Raw genomic sequence first — 17395 nt, 5'->3', positions numbered from 1 at the left:
GGACTTTCAACAGTTGGTTTGCCCTAATTTATTCCAAAGCTCTGATGCAACAAATTCAAGACCTTGGCAATTCAAGATTGCTACTTTGCCCATTAAAATTTTTAAAACAGTAAATTCTATGCTATTGTGTACAATATGCAAATCTAAAATGCAAGTAGCATCCTTAGTCCTTAATGACTTAACAGATGTATGCTATTAATTACAACACAGCTGCTCTTCCCTTAAACTGTTTTCTGGAAGTTAAAGCAGTTCATTTGCATTGATTAGTGTGCATTAGAATGGTCTAATTTGTACTATTATGAATCATACTATATTTATTTTTATGCCTATTTATTACCCTTGTAGCTTTCCTGTCGAAACTCCTAAAATTCAATGTTGTGAGGACACAGTCTAACTCTTTCTTTCTCCATACCCATTTAAATTGACAATTTATGAAGAAGAATGGGAAATGACATGTTTTCTGCCCACTATTACCCTCCTCCTCTGATTCTTCTTCTTCCCAAGACACACAAGCACCCCTCCCTGTCGGTCTCTGTTCCCCTGAGGCCAGTGAGGAAGGCATTCCAGAGCCCAGGAAACTGCAGAAACTGAACCAGAGGGAAAGAGACGCTGTCTATTCTTTTAGAAACATCCTGCACTCTTTCTTTGCCTAGCGCTCTTTGGCTTGTTTGAAGCTGCTAATTTGTTTGCATTATCACATCCATATCAATTTGAGTAGAGGATTTCAGAGCTGCAGGAGCAGCAGGTCTCCTTTCTGACAAAATAAAAGTAAAGGCACTGTCTCAAGATTTTGTCTGTCCTCAAGGCCCACCAGCGTTAGATGTGTAAGTCTGAAACTAGTAAGAGTTCTGGATAGTGGAGGAGTTAATGATATTTAACTGTGGAAAAATATGTCCCAAGGATTTACTGTTGATATGCAATAATATGCTGTAATATTCTTGTGATAAAATAAATGAGTGAAAAGAGGTGTTAATCAAGAAAGAACAAAAAGCTTTACAATGTGATGCAGGCAAGCTAACATATGGTTTTCTTCTACATCAATCATCCGTTTTACTCTGTCAGGCAGCCTACAATATTTTGCTTCTATGTCTAACATGGACTCAGTGAAATGGTCTGAAATTAGATTGGCCTCATAGGAAAAACTGAGGCTTCCTAGCCATTTCTGTTTTTATGATTGTGTTTAACCATTTTTGAGGCTGTCTTTACAGTTCTTAAATTATTTAGTACATTTTAATACAGACTGTTTCTATCTGTTTCGTTGCCCATCCTCATGTTTGACTATTACTGAACACCCTCCCCCGTGCTTTAATATTGGTTCCTTCTGGTTTGCTGTGTGTTAACCAGGACAGCTTTTGTGACTGTCTCCCTGATCTCGGAAGTACCCAGAGAATCCACACTCTCAAGTGGGAGAGTTCCCACTTTCAGTGGATTGACCAATGGTGCTTTTAGTTAGAATAGCAATACATTATTAATAATCTGACTTCTCTTTTATATCAACATACAGATTTGGACAAATAGGTTGATATGTTTCAGCTCACCCTCTTAGATTCCCTCTTGACGGTGATTAAATACAGGCCATCGTCCATCTTTGGTGACAAAATTTGTAGTTGTGTACACCACCTTGACGTTTTCAGTGGTCTGCTGTAAATTCAAATGGGATACCTAAAAGTTACGACATTTTCAGGACAATTCAGGCCTGTATTGGACCATGTAGTGGGTCTGTGTCTCAGGGGATAGCATTCCCTCTCAAGGAGGGGCAGACCACATTCCATTACACAGATTTACTTATGAGGGAAACAACACTATCCAGATTTAAACCCATTGAAAGACCCGTCAGTGCATTCAACATTCATTCTGAACTGTGCCTGTCAGGTTAGCAGGGAGGACATGTCCTTTAGTTCATGCATTAAAAATTAAATGCGTTTTTTCCATTAATTGTGGTAATTTTTTACATGGGGGTGGTCAGTTTCCTACATATCTTAATGTAAGGCTGCAAAGATCAACTATAACTCAATAATGGCGTCAGAATTTCAAGCAATATAGAAGAAAATACAATCTGTAAAATGTTTCAACAACAACGAAACAATCAGCAGCATTCAGCCAGTTAAAGTGATAGTTCCATTTTGCCCTCGTCTTTTTGATCATTTAGGAGATGGGACATTGACTGGAATTATAATTAGTAATTAATCTGTACTTAAATATTTATCGATTTAAATCAATGTCTTGAAATAATAATGAACCATTTCATGGGTTGGGTATGTCCTTATGTGCTCTAGTCCTTTACTTTGAAGAAGAGGAAAGCATGGAAGAAACTGCAATCATTTTTACATCATCTTTGGGCAGCTCTGTATAATTAGAAGGGGTTGATTTTCCTTACCGCAGCAGGGGCTGAAATTGCAGGCCTTGCCCCAACCAGGGTTTAGTAAAGGAACTGAAATAGCACTGGCAAGTTCTGTCCTTGTGTCCCTCTGCGTTATAAAGTGTCGGTCAGATGGGAGAGCAGTTACCGTAACACAGTACAGCCAATTCACCAGCACTTGGATGGCCAGCTTTTATGCAGTGCCTCTTGTTTTCCAAACCAGCTACCAAAATTACAACTTTTTCATAATCTTTTTAGCATGCAGTACAACTGAACCCTACATCTGCCACAAACTGCTATGGTGGCAGCACGTGAAAACACAACTGGCAGCTGTTTTTACAGTATATACAATATAGAAATGTCTTCCATGGGCATCTGCACATCAGTGCAAGAAATAATCAGAGGCAGAGATTAGACATGCATGTCTGTGTCAGACATTGTTCTTGTTCTTGATTAATGCTAGACCCCTTTTAATTTGGCTGCCACTGTCCATTTCATATTTCTTGGTATATTATGTCCACCATCCGCTGTAGCAGGGAGGGGGGGCATAACAGACACAGACACTCTTTTGCTTTAAACACCAGTCTGTAATTTACTGTCAAAAATATACATACAATATAACACATACAATATTCCAGCAAGTGGATATCTTATTTCAAACGATAACGTTTTCAGTACTGTAATGTCACTGCAGCAAAATTATAAGCAACAGCAAAAACTGCATTTACCAAACTTTACAGTACAGAGAAGACAGTTTTGGTTAAAGCTTAGGATCTGGAAGGATGGCTTTTTTTCCATACAAACATTTTCAATGCATGGACCTGAACTACATGTGTGATCTATTTGTTGCAAGGAAGAACACATCATTAGGGCAAGAAAGAACAAGTAATGTTGCGTTGTTTTGCTTTGATTTTTTTCTTTCCTGGTGTCTTCTTTTTACAGTATTTGAGTGAAAAATGCAGACTTGAAAATCAATCTTTGTTAAGCAATGTCTCAAATCTACCAAACCTAGTACTGCACAAAATCACCCACATTTAGCTGGTGCCAGGTGTTAATTTCAATCCATTTTTAATACTGCTTGGTTCAGACTGATGCCAAAACACAGTGTTGATATGGAAATAGCAGTTGAAATGCTAGGATAAACTCTAGTCATGCATTTCATCACGACACTTACTGTGACATTATTGGTTGAAAGCCGTCAACCGGTGCAAAACGCTGAAGCAGCGTGAAGCTCGTCGCGTGAGTATGTCTGCGGTGTGGAATTATTTCGAAGTTGATGACAAAAGCCTTGTGATTGAGGTGCTGTTCATTTTATTTTAAATATTTGTATTTAATATTTCCTGTTGCACCAAGTCCGAAGTGAAACATTTATTTAATGTATTACTTGAATGTTCAAGCTACGCCACAGAAGTGCTCTGTTTAAGGGTTAAATGTTGAAATAAGATGATTAAAATAAAAAATAAGGGACATCCTGCATCCTTTATTTCACTCTTCTTTAAGTTTTTAAAATTTATTATCGAAGTATCGGATTGGGACCACTGAGTATCTGTATCGGTATTGGTTCAAGATCAAATGACTGATTTTAAAACAATAATAAAAAAAACCTGATCAGGACATCCTTAATTTAACCTGCATTTTGATTGGCTGAAAACCAAGTTGCTCGACTATCGAGTTGTTTGTATTTCCCTAAGGACCCTTTAAAGTGTTAATATTAATGTGGATGTAGTGGGTCATACTGGAGTCACTGGACTACAGATTCTGACCTTTGCTGAATGACCTTTGGGCCATTTACAAGTCTAAAGTTAGAGGTGTCGTGTCAACCGTTTCGATTCTTCTCTCTGAAATTATTCTTCAAGTTTAAAAACAGCACAAAAAAAGCTTTGTGTCACAGAGTCATGGAAAAAAATGACACTCTTCTGTTTCCAGTTAGACCAGCATCACAACAACACTTGTTTCCGTGAGGAGTGAAGCAGATGCTAATAGTGGTAGATGAGCCTTTTACAAACCTCTGGCTGCAGATAGGCGTCGGGGCTAATCTGCTGTCTTGGCAGTCTTGTGAGGCAGTCAGTCACAGTCTTGAAAAACAGAATGAAGGCTAATTGTCATTACTGTGGTTCATCACATCTGCAGTTCTGATTTAACTGGGTCTGTTGACGTATGGCCTGTATAACTAGTTAGGCATTACAAGCTTCTTGAGGTTGATAATTCATACATTTACATTTGTGGCTATGATGAGTGGGCAACTTTGATGCCACAGAATAGATTACCGGTACTTTGCCAGAGCTGGCTCTTATATTTAAAATGGTTTTTCCATGCTGGATGGATTCTTGTAAAAACGAAATGTGCTTTTCTCATTCAGGGTTTGAGGTTTGCAGTGTCTCCGTAGGTGAGACAGAAAAAACATTGGGAATATCTAGATCAGATTCAGGTTTGTCTACAGACAATATAAAATATAGGTGTCTATTATGTGCTAATTATTACTTGTAGGGAGCTCATCCATATGCTGTCGGGCATATCCTAGTTGATAGAGGGGAGTTCTTGCTTAGAATTTAGGAATGGGCAACATTTGCCAGCTTCGGTGCTTTGGGAATTCAATGTTATCTTACCCCAGTGGTCAATGACACAGCTTTATTCTTCCATTAACTGAAGTCCTTCTCATGTGCTCTGGTGGCATGAGAAATACTCATGAGCCCCTGACCCTGGGTTTAAATACACATCATGTGGCGCTTTTTATCTAAGGATCCAGGTCTCTTCCCAACTCTTTGTATTTGTTTGTGTCCCTAGCAACCTGTGAAGATAATCATGGCTGGCATTCTTCCTAGCAGGCCAGTCTGTCTTTATTGTAGTGACCGTGATATCATGAAGACCTGCAGAAGCCTTTTTATTATTTTATTATCTGTATCTTGACTGCGTAAGTATGACTTACATCCTTGAGTTAAATTCTGTCACTAAAACCCTCTGATAGAATGCATGCCCCACAAACTCAACAAACTTCTCTCGCATGCAAAGCAATCTGAAGTCTTCTAATCATGTGTCGGTCAGCCAGCTGACACAGTTTATGCATACGTTGTACAATCTGAGCTCATGTTTGGTAACTGTAAGGCTCCTCATCAACGTTTGTGGGACACACACAACAAAGTGGAGAGAAATTATGACAGTAAATGTTATTTTAGCGAGGAATCACAGCCTCCAGGTGGATGTTGGAATGTAGGAGGGGTTTACCAAATACTGTAACATTGAGTAGAGGCAGTGTCAGACAAGGGAGTGTTTGCAAACCTGGCAGACATTGCATTAATAGATCAAATAAACCACTAATCCAGCATTATCCCCACTATGTAAGCAGATTTATAGGCAACCCCGCGTCACCTGCCTGTGTACCATAGTACCACTATGTACCAGCCATACCTTCAGACAACATGGGCTGCTATTATTATTATTACCGCCGCTGAGGAGGTTATGAAATTGCCGGCTTTTGTTTGTTTGTCCGTCATGTCCATCCGTCTGTCAGCAAGATGACTCAAAAGGTCCTGGATGGATTTTGATAACATTTTCAGGAAATGTTTGGAATGTTAACAGGAACAGATGGTCAATTTTTAGTGATGAACCAGAAGAGATCCTGGTTTATGGATCAGTTTGAAATTTACAGTAACATTGCAGTCAATGGCGCTTCAAAATTAGTTTGTCAATATCTTTGTTCATTGACCAATATTTATAGAATTTCACACAGTCATGTAGGGTGGGGGCCTCTATGTTGCCACCAAATTTAATCTGGTTCAGATCCAGAATAACGTTAGGAAAAAACATTACATTTTAACATTTAAAACCCAATTAATTGGAATACAAATCTGCTAAAAATACACGTCAAGCCCGATTCACTTTTACTTGTCATGGTTGGTGTATAAAGCATAGCAAGAACAATTTATAACTTTTTGGTGATTATCCAGATCACCATTATGAGAGGGAATGAGCTGCTCAGCAGAGGTCTGCACTCTCTGAGTGCTTTTCTAGATGGTATTATTATTATTATTATTATGAAGGGTTCTCTCAGGTTACTAAACCAGATAGGGCAGTTAAAATGTGATTAAAATCTGATCTGTACATCTGAAACCTTGTCTGAATACAGAACACATGCAAATCCTCTCAAAAGGTCCTTGTCTTGAAAATGACAACAAGAAAAAACATGCTTATTTGTGAACTGTGTGGTCTAATTTGAAGATGTTGATTTGCTTCAGAACAACATTTGTGCTTTCTCCACACTCTCTTTTTTCAGCTGAGCATCTTTCAATTATTGTTTTGTGCTCAAATGCAGAAACTGATTAGTGTGTTGTACATTTCTCTTTCACACGTATTTGTATTTGTGAGATATTTCCAAAGTTGGATGATGGGAGCAATTTGGTTTTAATAGGATTAAAAGCTGGAGGATAAATTATTAACTTGCTTTTATTCGGTGATATGGTGGCTAGTTGCCTCACAAAGACTGCTGGGTTGAAATTTAGACTGTAAATCCAATCAGTGTGTCCTTTCCAGGCTCTGGCTTTACTGCAAGATGTGGGTGTAGCTGTTGTAGACTTGAAGTAACAGTGTAGCTATTTGCTAAACATTCAACTAGCTTTTTTTCTCTCAACAGCTGATGTCCACAGCCACAGTGCCCATAGAAGATTACCACCCGGTGGAAACCCCCATCTCCAGGGGCCTGGCAGCGGTCACACAAACGTGTCGGATGATGTTTTCAGATTAAGCCTCAACAAGGGAGTGTCCATGTCGCTCCCCTCCTCACCTCTCCTCCCACGACAGTCTTATATGATGCCCTTGCGCTCAAGCAAGAGATCACCAGGTATTATTTGTTTGACTTTGAGATTTGCTTTTGGTTCCTGATGTTTTACCATTGTTTAAAATACAGTCAGACATAGACTTTTGCTCTGTATCATACATATTACACAATTTCCCAAGACAAAATGTGAATATACTGTGACTAATTTTGTCACATAAATGGAGCTTTATTTGTCGCTTTCAGCTTAATTTCAGTTATTTCGCCTGTCAACAGGTTCCTTTCTTAGATTCTCTCAATGTTAAACATTGTAGCTTTCTAACTTGGTCTACGATATATTAGGTCAAATTATGCGGAGTAATTATCTTATCTTATCAAAAACAGTGGTATGAAGTAGTAATGGTAAGTAGTAAGTGGAAATGTTTTGGGACAGTGGAGCTGTAGCATGCAAGACATAACAAATTTGTACAGACACAATGAAGAACATAGAGAAGTGGACAACTTTATGTCCTTAATTTTTGTATTCACAACGCATTAAAGTTCTATGCTAGTTCACTTTAGAGGTCTCATTTTCATTCAATGTTATTGAAATGAAGGGAGAATCTCGAATGCACCTCTTTATTACTTTATTACTGTTGAATGTAAAAGATGCAGTAGGATCCCACCTTTCTTTCTCACTGGCTGCGTTTACATGGACAAAATGTCTTTAATCCAATCAGAGTTCGGAGTAAGATTATGATCGGATGCACTGTGTTCATGGTCCCTAAAAATATTGATCCGAGTAGGACTTGCGTCTACATGAGGGGCTACATGAGAAACACCATCGTCATAACAAGCCAATCAGATGCTGCACAAGGCTATGGCATTGCTATAATAGGATTCATAAATTGGGACATGAGGTATGCGCTGTCTGTGTACCCTCCAGATCACCCTACATAGATGGAGAGCTTTTACCAATTGCACAGTGTGTTTACGCTTTGGTAATGGGTGTGTGTTTATGCTGGATCTAATTTTCAGTCCTCCCCGACTCCCTCCATCCACCATGTTGGAAACGTGGCTGTCAGCAGCTGTGGGGTGCTTCAAAGCAGGGGATACCTTTGTAGCTGAACTTGTTTCAACCGGATGCTTTGCACGCAGGCAAAAAGGAAAGACATCTTTTAAGTTGTCAGTGTGGCCCACTCACATGTGGCACTCATCTGTGGACTTCCCAGCCTTTGTTTAGAGTGTTTCCTGCTTTGATCTGTTTAGTGTAAAGGAGTTGATGGAAAAGGGGGTCGGCTGGTTTAATCCTAACTACATACTCGTTTGTTTAAGCACACATCTGTGTCCGAAATGATCATTTTGCTGTTCAAGTCCAGTTTTAGGATTTTATTTAGGATGCGTTTCAAAGTTGAAGGCTATGTTCTGATTTCAGGTGCAGATTAAGAAAGGATTGTGTTGGCTTTAATATTTCACCTGACTTTCTATGCATACATAATTTAAATTTAAATGCAATAATGGACTTGTGAGTCTAAAGTTGTATTACATTATGCATATTTCAACAGAAAGCTGGATGCATAATGGCAAATAAGTTCCAAGAATATAAAAGTATTCTGATTCTGATATTACTTTTTTTCTCTTCTAAAAAACAAAGCGCAAATTGTTTAGAAGAGCCAAGTCAAGTTTAATTTGCACACCTCCCATTCAAGTTAAAGTGAATCATCAAACAATGTATGTGATACTACAGGAAGTGTAATGACCATTTGAAGCGCATCAAAGGGAGTGCTGATGAAATGTACATTTGTAGACATGAAAGGAGGAGGGACTAGAGACAGACAGAGAGAGAAGACGGGTTTGTGAAGGTGAAAAGGGCCCTGGGAAGAGGGGAGGGGGGAGAGGGGAGGGGGGAAACTCATTAAAGCCATATTCCCAGTTGCCATGCTCAGAGGTGTGGAAAAAGTGGTTTAAAAAATGGTCTGATGAGTTAGAATGTTGAGGACAAGCAGGAAGGGTATGTTGGGGGAGGGTTTGCAGACTCTCTTCTTCCCTCCTCACAGGTAACTGTGAAACTCCATGGGGGGAGAGTTGACACTTCCAGTTAATAAACACATACTGCAGGAAATGTCTCAGTTCAGCGACGAAAACAACGTGGGCCAAAACGCTGAGTATTGTCTTCTTGCTGAGCCAAAGAAAGAAAGATTATTCCTGACGAAGTGAACATCTTCCAATGAAATTGATAGTGCTCATGTATCCCTTCTTGACTAGTCCAGTCAAACCAAAGCCATGATGTCTAAATCCTCTAATGCTTTTTCCAACCCAGGCCAATATTATGAACATAGTTACCTTACACTCTCGTGTAAAATGTAAAATAAGTGTTATTGATCTCAACTGCGCCCTGCAAACAGATGTGATAACCATGTTTTTAACAAATAATGTCACGGAATTCCAAAGTGACATGGCAGTAAATACAATATATACAGTCTACACAAACACTACACAAAAAGGTTGAGTTTGGGATGCGTCATGCTAAAAAATAAAACAGACAGATTTTAATGAGCTATGTATTGCCTAGAAGGATACATTTGACCTGCTTTTAGTTGTTTTTAAAGCATTTTTTTGTCCAACTGTTGTTACATTTTGCATTCTAAATACATCATGGAAACTTCTTGCGTGTTGCTTCCCTGACAAAACAAAAACCACATCTCAAACACCAATTTTGAATTGGCGAGAAACAAGCTTTTTACAGTACAGAGACAACAAGGGATTAAATAAAAATAATTTAAATGGCTTATGAAGCTAAAAACGCAACTTTGTGAACTTATAAAGAAATATTTAAGCATTTTAATAAAAACAAACTAGGAGTCAGTAGGTTTTAATTTTTACTTATTGTTTTTGACTCTTTTTTTCGACTATTTGTGTTAACGCTTTAAATTATCACCAACCTCATTTTCCCATTTATACAATACATTCCTCCGTGCATTCTTTGACACTTCCATTTATTCTCATTTTCATCCAGCTGTCACCAATGTATTTGAGGTGAAGTTGTTTCACAGATTAAGAAAGTATTTTGTGGCTTGCCTTCATTTCCACACACATTGCCGCGTGGAAGGCTCTTATTTAGAGGCTTTTCTCTTGAAAGCTTCACAGGGGACACCAGAGCAGCATTGAGTTCATTAGGAGTGAGACGGATGCATTAACCGCAGAGTCCTGGTGGCGTTGAGTGCCAGCGCTTTGATCCACTAATCCCAGATCTTAACCATGAAACACAGCACCCTGACATGTGTTGAGCAGCACCTCCGCTATAGTCTTTATAGTTTACAGGCACCCTTGAGGCCATCTACTGCTGCAGGCTGCCCTAATGAACCCATCTCCAACCAGTACACTTCACAGATCAAGCATTTAGAAACTCCATTTCTGTTTTTCAGTGGCTAGTTGATGGCTTGTAATGTGAGGGATGAAGCTTTCAGGTGTTTTTCAGATTTTATAATTTCCCTAAAATCCTCTTGCACATTCTCCTAATTATCTCCACAGTGACCTCCTCTGGCTGTCGTAGGTAACTGTGCCACTGTGGGATTAAAGGCATCTGTTGAATGAGAACTGTTTACAAAGGTGCTGTAAATGTGTGTACATTAGATGGTGACCTTCCTATAGATGACTAAATGCTTTGTGTCAATGTCTGCCTACAAGGGATCATTGAGCAGCAATTGATATTATATTATTGCTTCCATGGGCAGTGCATCATTTTAACTGAGACCATTGTGTGTCTTAAAGTGATTTCAGTTGGGTTTCCTTTGCGGTAACATAGAAGCTAATTGATAAAGCTACTGATAAACCCAGCAGACCTGAAAGTCGACATCAGTTATTCAAGCATGATGTTGACCCTGTGTTTATCATCTTTGTGCCGGGTCTGAGACAAAGCATACAGCTTTTCCTAAATCATAATTATTAAGTGCTATATCTCTGTTGTTTGAGGGGCAGAGGCTGATACCCTTGCAGATATCGTGTAATTTAAAAATGGTAAAATAATTTGCGTAACTACGCCTTATAGTTTTAGGCAAGTCATTAAAAGCTTTAAAAGCTTCAGGAAGTGTACGTTCATAAACTAAAGCCCTTAAACAGAAAATTATTTCTCAAAGTGACCATAAACCCCCTTCTCCTCTGTAGTGTTTATTATTCTTGCCAAATTAATTATTGATTGAAATGATGCCATATTATATTATAATATCCTGTATTTTAGAGGATGTCCGTCAGCCAGAAATCTACATCGTCTTCTTCAATGCTAAATAAATGTCATTAATTTTAGAGCTCTGTATGAGCTGTTTTCAAAGCTAGTTGTAGCACACTTCAGGTGAACTCGATCCTGAATTCAACTCTGTGGTTTTGACAGCAACCAGACAGCCCTGAGGGAATATTGATGCCAGTCTGAGAGCTCAGCCTATAAAAGACCTTGCAATGCTGCAGGAACCCTTTCAAAGGTTCCTCTGATGAGCACTCGGTGAGAAGCTCTCTCTAGCTCACTCTGCTACACTTCACTACACTCCAGCTTTAGGTCCTTATCACATGCAAGCTGCCTTTTCATCTGCAGTGGAATCCCAATTCACTTGCTGCCTAAGAGACCAAATGTACCGCCAGTCAGTAGATTCTGGATGCTCCTGTGATATAGTTGTGCTTCGTACTTAATTGTTCGTTAATTACCGCTACATTTCTTTACATTGCTTGGGCAGTTGTTTTCTTTTGAAAATGTATGACTGTCTGCAGTGGAGACCAATTCATAATTCATCTGAGTTTGTGAAACCGCATGTATGAGATTAAGCATGACTATTAACCATGAACTGTTGAACACGTGACGAGTCTCCCCTTGTGTCACAATGCAGTACAGGAGAGGACAGTGGCACTGCGAAGAGGGAGGACGTCTCAAATGTGCATTTGTACTTAAGTTCACGGGGCAGCATGTCTGTTTCTCAGCCATAGAGGAACCAATTTTAACTCAAGCTGTGTCTCAGATGTACAATTAATAACACTGTTGGCTGCGTTTAACGTCCAGCACACAGTATAACCCGCTCATCTTTTTTTTGGGGGGGGGTGGGGTCGGAATTCATTATTTTATGACATTTAGTATGACATTTTCGAACATAAGGAGAGCTGTTGTGGGATTTATTTTATTCTCGTTGCTGCACAAAGAGGCCACAATGACTTCTTCACATGTTGAAATGTGAAGAAGTCAGAGTCCATCGTCAAGAATGTTGGGAAAACTTTGATCACTTCCTCACTATCAACAGCTCTCTCTTTCACTGACATTATGGACGAGTGAATGATGGGGAGCAAGGAGTCCTCTGGAATCACAGCACATGTGGCTGCGTTACCCCGACGATAACATTGGCTTTCATTAAAAGCTTTTTTTTTATATAATCCACCCACCTTCTGTTTTCTTGCTATTCTTGTCACATATTTGATATGATAGATATTTTATTAGATATGCCATCCATTTAATAATGATTCATATGTATCTCTTTTTTTAATGCTCACTCCCCTTGTGACTTGATCCTTTTGGAACGATACAGATAAAGGGAAAGTAAATAGATCTGTCTTTCAAATATAAGTTTAATCAGAACAACATAATCACTAATTGTTTTGTGTAGACACTTGAGTAAACTTATCAACACTGGTCAGCCATCATAGCTTTTACCACAGTGCACCTTAAATATATTAAACATTAATTCAGAAAACAAGAGCCTTCTTGTTTTTACGTTTTTTGTTCGTGGCCAGTCTGTCAGAATACTTCTGAGTCAGTAGTCTTGCTTGTCCTTGTTCTGATTACCTCTTGCCTGTTTTTTGAGTGTATCATAGTGAGAATGTTCTCTTGTCCTCACTGAATGGGCTATATTCACAACACTGCACCTTAATGACTTTTAATTGCGTCTGGCTCCGAGATAGAATGGGCCGATGACGCTTATAGCCGGGTGATAATTCTTCTAAAACAAGTCTAAACAGGTTTACGCTCATTTACATGAAAGTAAAAGAACATTTAACGTCTGCTTCTGTCTCTCATTGTCCTTCAAGGGTCATTTTTCTGACACTTCCATTTCTGAGACCTTTCCATGCCTGTTATAAACCAGAATGGCTCATCCATCAGTGCTTGCATCTAAAAGGGCAAAGCGGTAATGACACCCTGTTAAATCTTGAGATCAGATTTTCAGTGGAAAGGACCCGTACATGCTTTGCCATGTGCTGCTGCTCAGATGTTAGAGTTTTGATGGAGGATCTTTAACCTGTTCATTCAGCCATCTGATGTGGCCAAAATATACTCTTGAAAAGCAGCCATATGTTTGTTGTTTCACATGTTGGGGTTCCTCTTGGCACTTTGTGTAAACCCAATAATAAGCATATGGCTTTAGTTACTCCAGCTATGCCCCCAGTGTTTAAAAAAGAATGAAATGCACTCAACAGAACATATTTGGCAGTCAGCATTTGGTCCAAGATATTTACCTGAACTAAATGTGTCTCGCACACGGCCTCTGCTTTTCTGTAGCCTTTTTAATTGGAGCAGTGTGACTCCTGCTTAATGGGCTTCGCCTGACTGTCCGGATGAACGGCGGCTTTCACGACACACTCTTTGGCTTTGTCTGCTCAAGTAACGGTTGACCTGGAGTGCTTCTGCAAATTCTTCACCGGATCAATCCTCTTGAGGCTGAGACCTCACCTACCATATTGGAAATCCAGTTGTAAGATCATGGTGCTTTGAAAGACGCATCGTAATTATTTCTGCTCTACATATAACAGCCACTGCTTGCTGCTCCTGTGAGGGACAACTTTTTATGACCTAATCTGAATACTTTTAGACCTAGAGTTGTTAGTAGTGTTTTGTTTTTACTGCTTGTATATCACAGATTCGTGCTTCAGGCAAAGCTCTGCTCAGGTATCACTTCCTTCCTCACTAATGCATTTTAAGTTGCGTATCCATAGATGGCACTGTGCATCAAGCTGACTTAGACTCTCGTGCTTCGTTTGTTACAGTGATACTTCCAGACAATTTCCCCTCACAAGGACCCCCCCCCCCTCCCCCAACACACACACGCACACATACTGTAACCTTCAGTGTTAGTGTCTGTTGCCAGCTGTGGTTTGTAGAGTATTTGATCTGAACATGGCGATGATGCTTTCTTTGCAGGTGGGGCTAGCTGTCGAGTGTTGGAACAGGAATTTGCTATCCCTGATCACTCAGATTTCTATGTTGTGACTAAAGTTCCACATAGTGCACACTCATCTGATTAAAGGAAGCAGGTTTAGATTGGGTTATATTAGGTCAGGGTCGGTGTAGCATGAAGATAGTACAAGGGGAGACATGCTGGTGCTGTTTCCATGGATTTACTGTTGCTTTGCTTCTTGGCTCAGTATTTAGTCTAGTGTCTGCGCTGGATCTCCTGCATATATAAACAATTATAGTACCACTCTAAGAAAAGATTAGTACGCCTTTACTACCACTCAGAGGAACATTTCCATTCGAATGATAATTTCTATTTAAGGTGCATTAAAAAGCTGAGCGTACAGAATATTTTAAATACAACATGCATATATATTTTTTTGCATGTTGCAAATATTGTGACTGTTGTAAAACAAGGTCTGCAGTTGAACGAGTAGGTAGAAGTGAAGCGGGGAGGTCAGTGGTTTATCTTTAAGTCTGGCACAGTGAGAAAACATTCTGTGTGGAGCTGTGGAATTTTCTAATTCCGTCACGGTGTGAAGCAGCAGAGGCTCGACTCCTCAATTAAAACAAACCTCTGTCATATAGATCATCGAGCTGCCTTTAGCTGTGAACGTTTCCTTGAGGTTATAGTGTCATTGATTTGTTCTATACGGGCACATGTGAAGACTCATTTGAAAGTTTATGAGGAGGGTAATTGTTGTGGTTTCCTGCTATTGTTTATGTTCCACAAGATGGCTAGCTGCATTTACTGCCTGGTCAGTGTGTGTGTGTGTGTGTGTGTGTGTGTGAGAAAGAGAGAGAGAGAGAGACTTTTTGTGAGCTACACAGTGCATCCAAGCTTGTCCAACTAAGACACCACTGCATCTCATCTCTATTCCCATCTGGAACACGTTAATCCAGCAAGAACTCTGTCTCTCCCTCTCTCTCTCTCTTTCTCCCATTCTTTCCTCTTTTGCATTCATTCCTCCCTCTCTCTCTCTTTCTCTGTCTGGCACACTCTGTCTCTATCTCGTTCTCCCCGTGTCTTTGGTTCCTGCTATCAGGTCCGATCAGGAAACCCAAATATGTGGAGAGTCCGCGCGTTCCTTCTGATGCCATCGTTTCAGCGCTAAGGAAGGTGGCCGACAACAAGGAATCTTCACACCATGGTGAGTTTTGCTTTTCATTTGTGAGTGTGTGCTTGTTTCTTTGGTGAGATTGGCACCGGTTAGACCTGTTAGCTGTCATTCACAACTTTCCTCTCAGACTGTGACCAGGTTTTCTGGCTCCATTTGTAGTATAAGGTCAGGGAAAGGTCTTTTTAATTTGACGTTAGGGGTAGTATGAGTGTTGTAAACAAGCTTAAGCATGTGTTCTCTAATGCAAACACACGATTGTGCTGTGTTTATTTTTAAGTGTGTGTTAAGATTACAAAGGAGCCAGTTTGTTTGCTGTGTGAAGATCGGCTCACTGAAGCTGGGTTTGTTTGATGGACCTTATATTTCTTCATAACTGGACAGGTGTGTGTTCGTGTTTCCATGGTTTATGAGGTGTGCTCTCGGTGATGCTGCTGCTTGTTCCTGTTAACTCTGTGCTGTTTTGGGCGTATGTTTGTGTATTGGGTAATGTTTCACTAAGTGGTCTGCTTTGATTTCCAGCAGAGCAGAGAAGCCTTAAATTCTTCCCTCATGCTTAACCGGCGATTTAGGATGCATTATGTTAAATAAAATACTAGAGTAGTACCCTCTAATTCTACATGCCTCACATGCAGACAGTAGGAACTCAGTGTGCTGACCATTGCATACCAAGGCAGGAGGGTGTGGCAGACGTTCAGCTGGCACCCGGCTACCGTCGGACAACGGACGCCAGATAAATGTTATCCCATGACAGCTGGTGAGCTGGCACGATTAGAAAGCTAATCTTATGAGCTGTACAAAAAAATGTTTCTGCCTAACTAAGGATAAATCACTTTTGTTTTTATGATTTTTTGTTGAATTAATATACTTAGGCCCGAGCACCTATCCTAGTTTGTTGTTTGTTATGTTACACGTTTTTCACAGGTTGAGAGTCATTAATAAATGTGTTACTCAATGAAACCGAAACCGAGACTAAACTCTTTAAGAACTAACCGAACCGAAACCGAAGGACAATTCCCACAACCGGACAGCTTTAAAGAGAGACAACAGCACAGCACAGAACGAGAAGACAAAGAAAACAGGAGTGGACCGTTATTAATCTATGCAGTGATTAATTAATTAAGCTGCTGCTGAAGCTTCTGATCGAAGTGCTGGTATACAGGAAATTACAGATGCTATTGCTGCCTCTTCTGTTATTCGAGGCAATCTAACAGTGACTTGTGAATGTAGTGAGCGAGTGAATGTCGGTGGTGGTCAGGAGGGCCGATGGCGCAAATTGGCAGGCTCGTTTCTGTAAGTCTGCCCCTGTAGCTTCACCTCCACCAAGTGTGGACTGAATGAATAATGCACAATATTGAGCGCTTTGAGTTTCTAAAGAAAAGTGCTCTATAAATCCAATGCGTTATTATTATTGACTTTGTGTGTTTATATTAGGGCTGTGGCGATACACTAATAAACCCGAAATGCTCCCATACATCTGCTTTTAAGCATGCAGGCGCTGGATTTATACTCTCCGCCATTCTTATGAATTGCTCCGCTCTAACCGGAAGAGAAAGACGTCGGTTCTGGTTAACTTGCTAGAAATGCTCTACAGCGACACTAGCGGTGGGCAGACCTAATTGCTCTTCCTGCACAGTGCGGCACGGGACGGGACGGGACGGGACGGGATGAATGGGGCTTAATGCATTGATACTCGCAGCTAAAAAAAAATCGATATTATCTGGGGAATCAAAATATATCTATATATATCGTAGAATCGATACAATTGCTCAGCTCTAGTTTGTGAAGATGATTCCAAATTTTGGAGTTGAATTTGATGTATTCCTGCTGCATAGATCAATTTGTGTCACATGCTGCACACCTATGTTCCCCCCCTTCCCAGTAAAGCTTCTTTCAGGCTGTTGTCTGCTACTTCGAAGAAGATAAACGGTGCAGATTTTTTGCCGTCTGAGACAGGGTTGGATGGTTCT

At 40.0% G+C, this 17395-nt stretch overlaps 1 protein-coding gene across 1 annotated transcript in view; it reads left to right on the top strand.

Moving 5' to 3' along the window:
- The window catches only part of LOC137912750 (protein TANC1-like), an 87485-nt gene that overhangs the window by 10546 nt on the left and 59544 nt on the right, over window positions 1–17395 (top strand). The window contains exons 2-3 of the mRNA XM_068756886.1: window positions 6987–7193; window positions 15354–15458. Of these exons, the coding sequence (XP_068612987.1) occupies window positions 6987–7193; window positions 15354–15458 (312 nt within the window). The remainder of the gene's footprint in view (window positions 1–6986; window positions 7194–15353; window positions 15459–17395) is intronic.

The sequence above is a fragment of the Brachionichthys hirsutus genome, unplaced genomic scaffold, assembly GCF_040956055.1.
Source record: "Brachionichthys hirsutus isolate HB-005 unplaced genomic scaffold, CSIRO-AGI_Bhir_v1 contig_790, whole genome shotgun sequence".
NCBI classification, from domain to species: Eukaryota; Metazoa; Chordata; class Actinopteri; order Lophiiformes; family Brachionichthyidae; genus Brachionichthys; species Brachionichthys hirsutus.
Note: the sequence above shows the minus strand (reverse complement) of the source record. Positions and strands in the feature narration are given on the sequence as shown.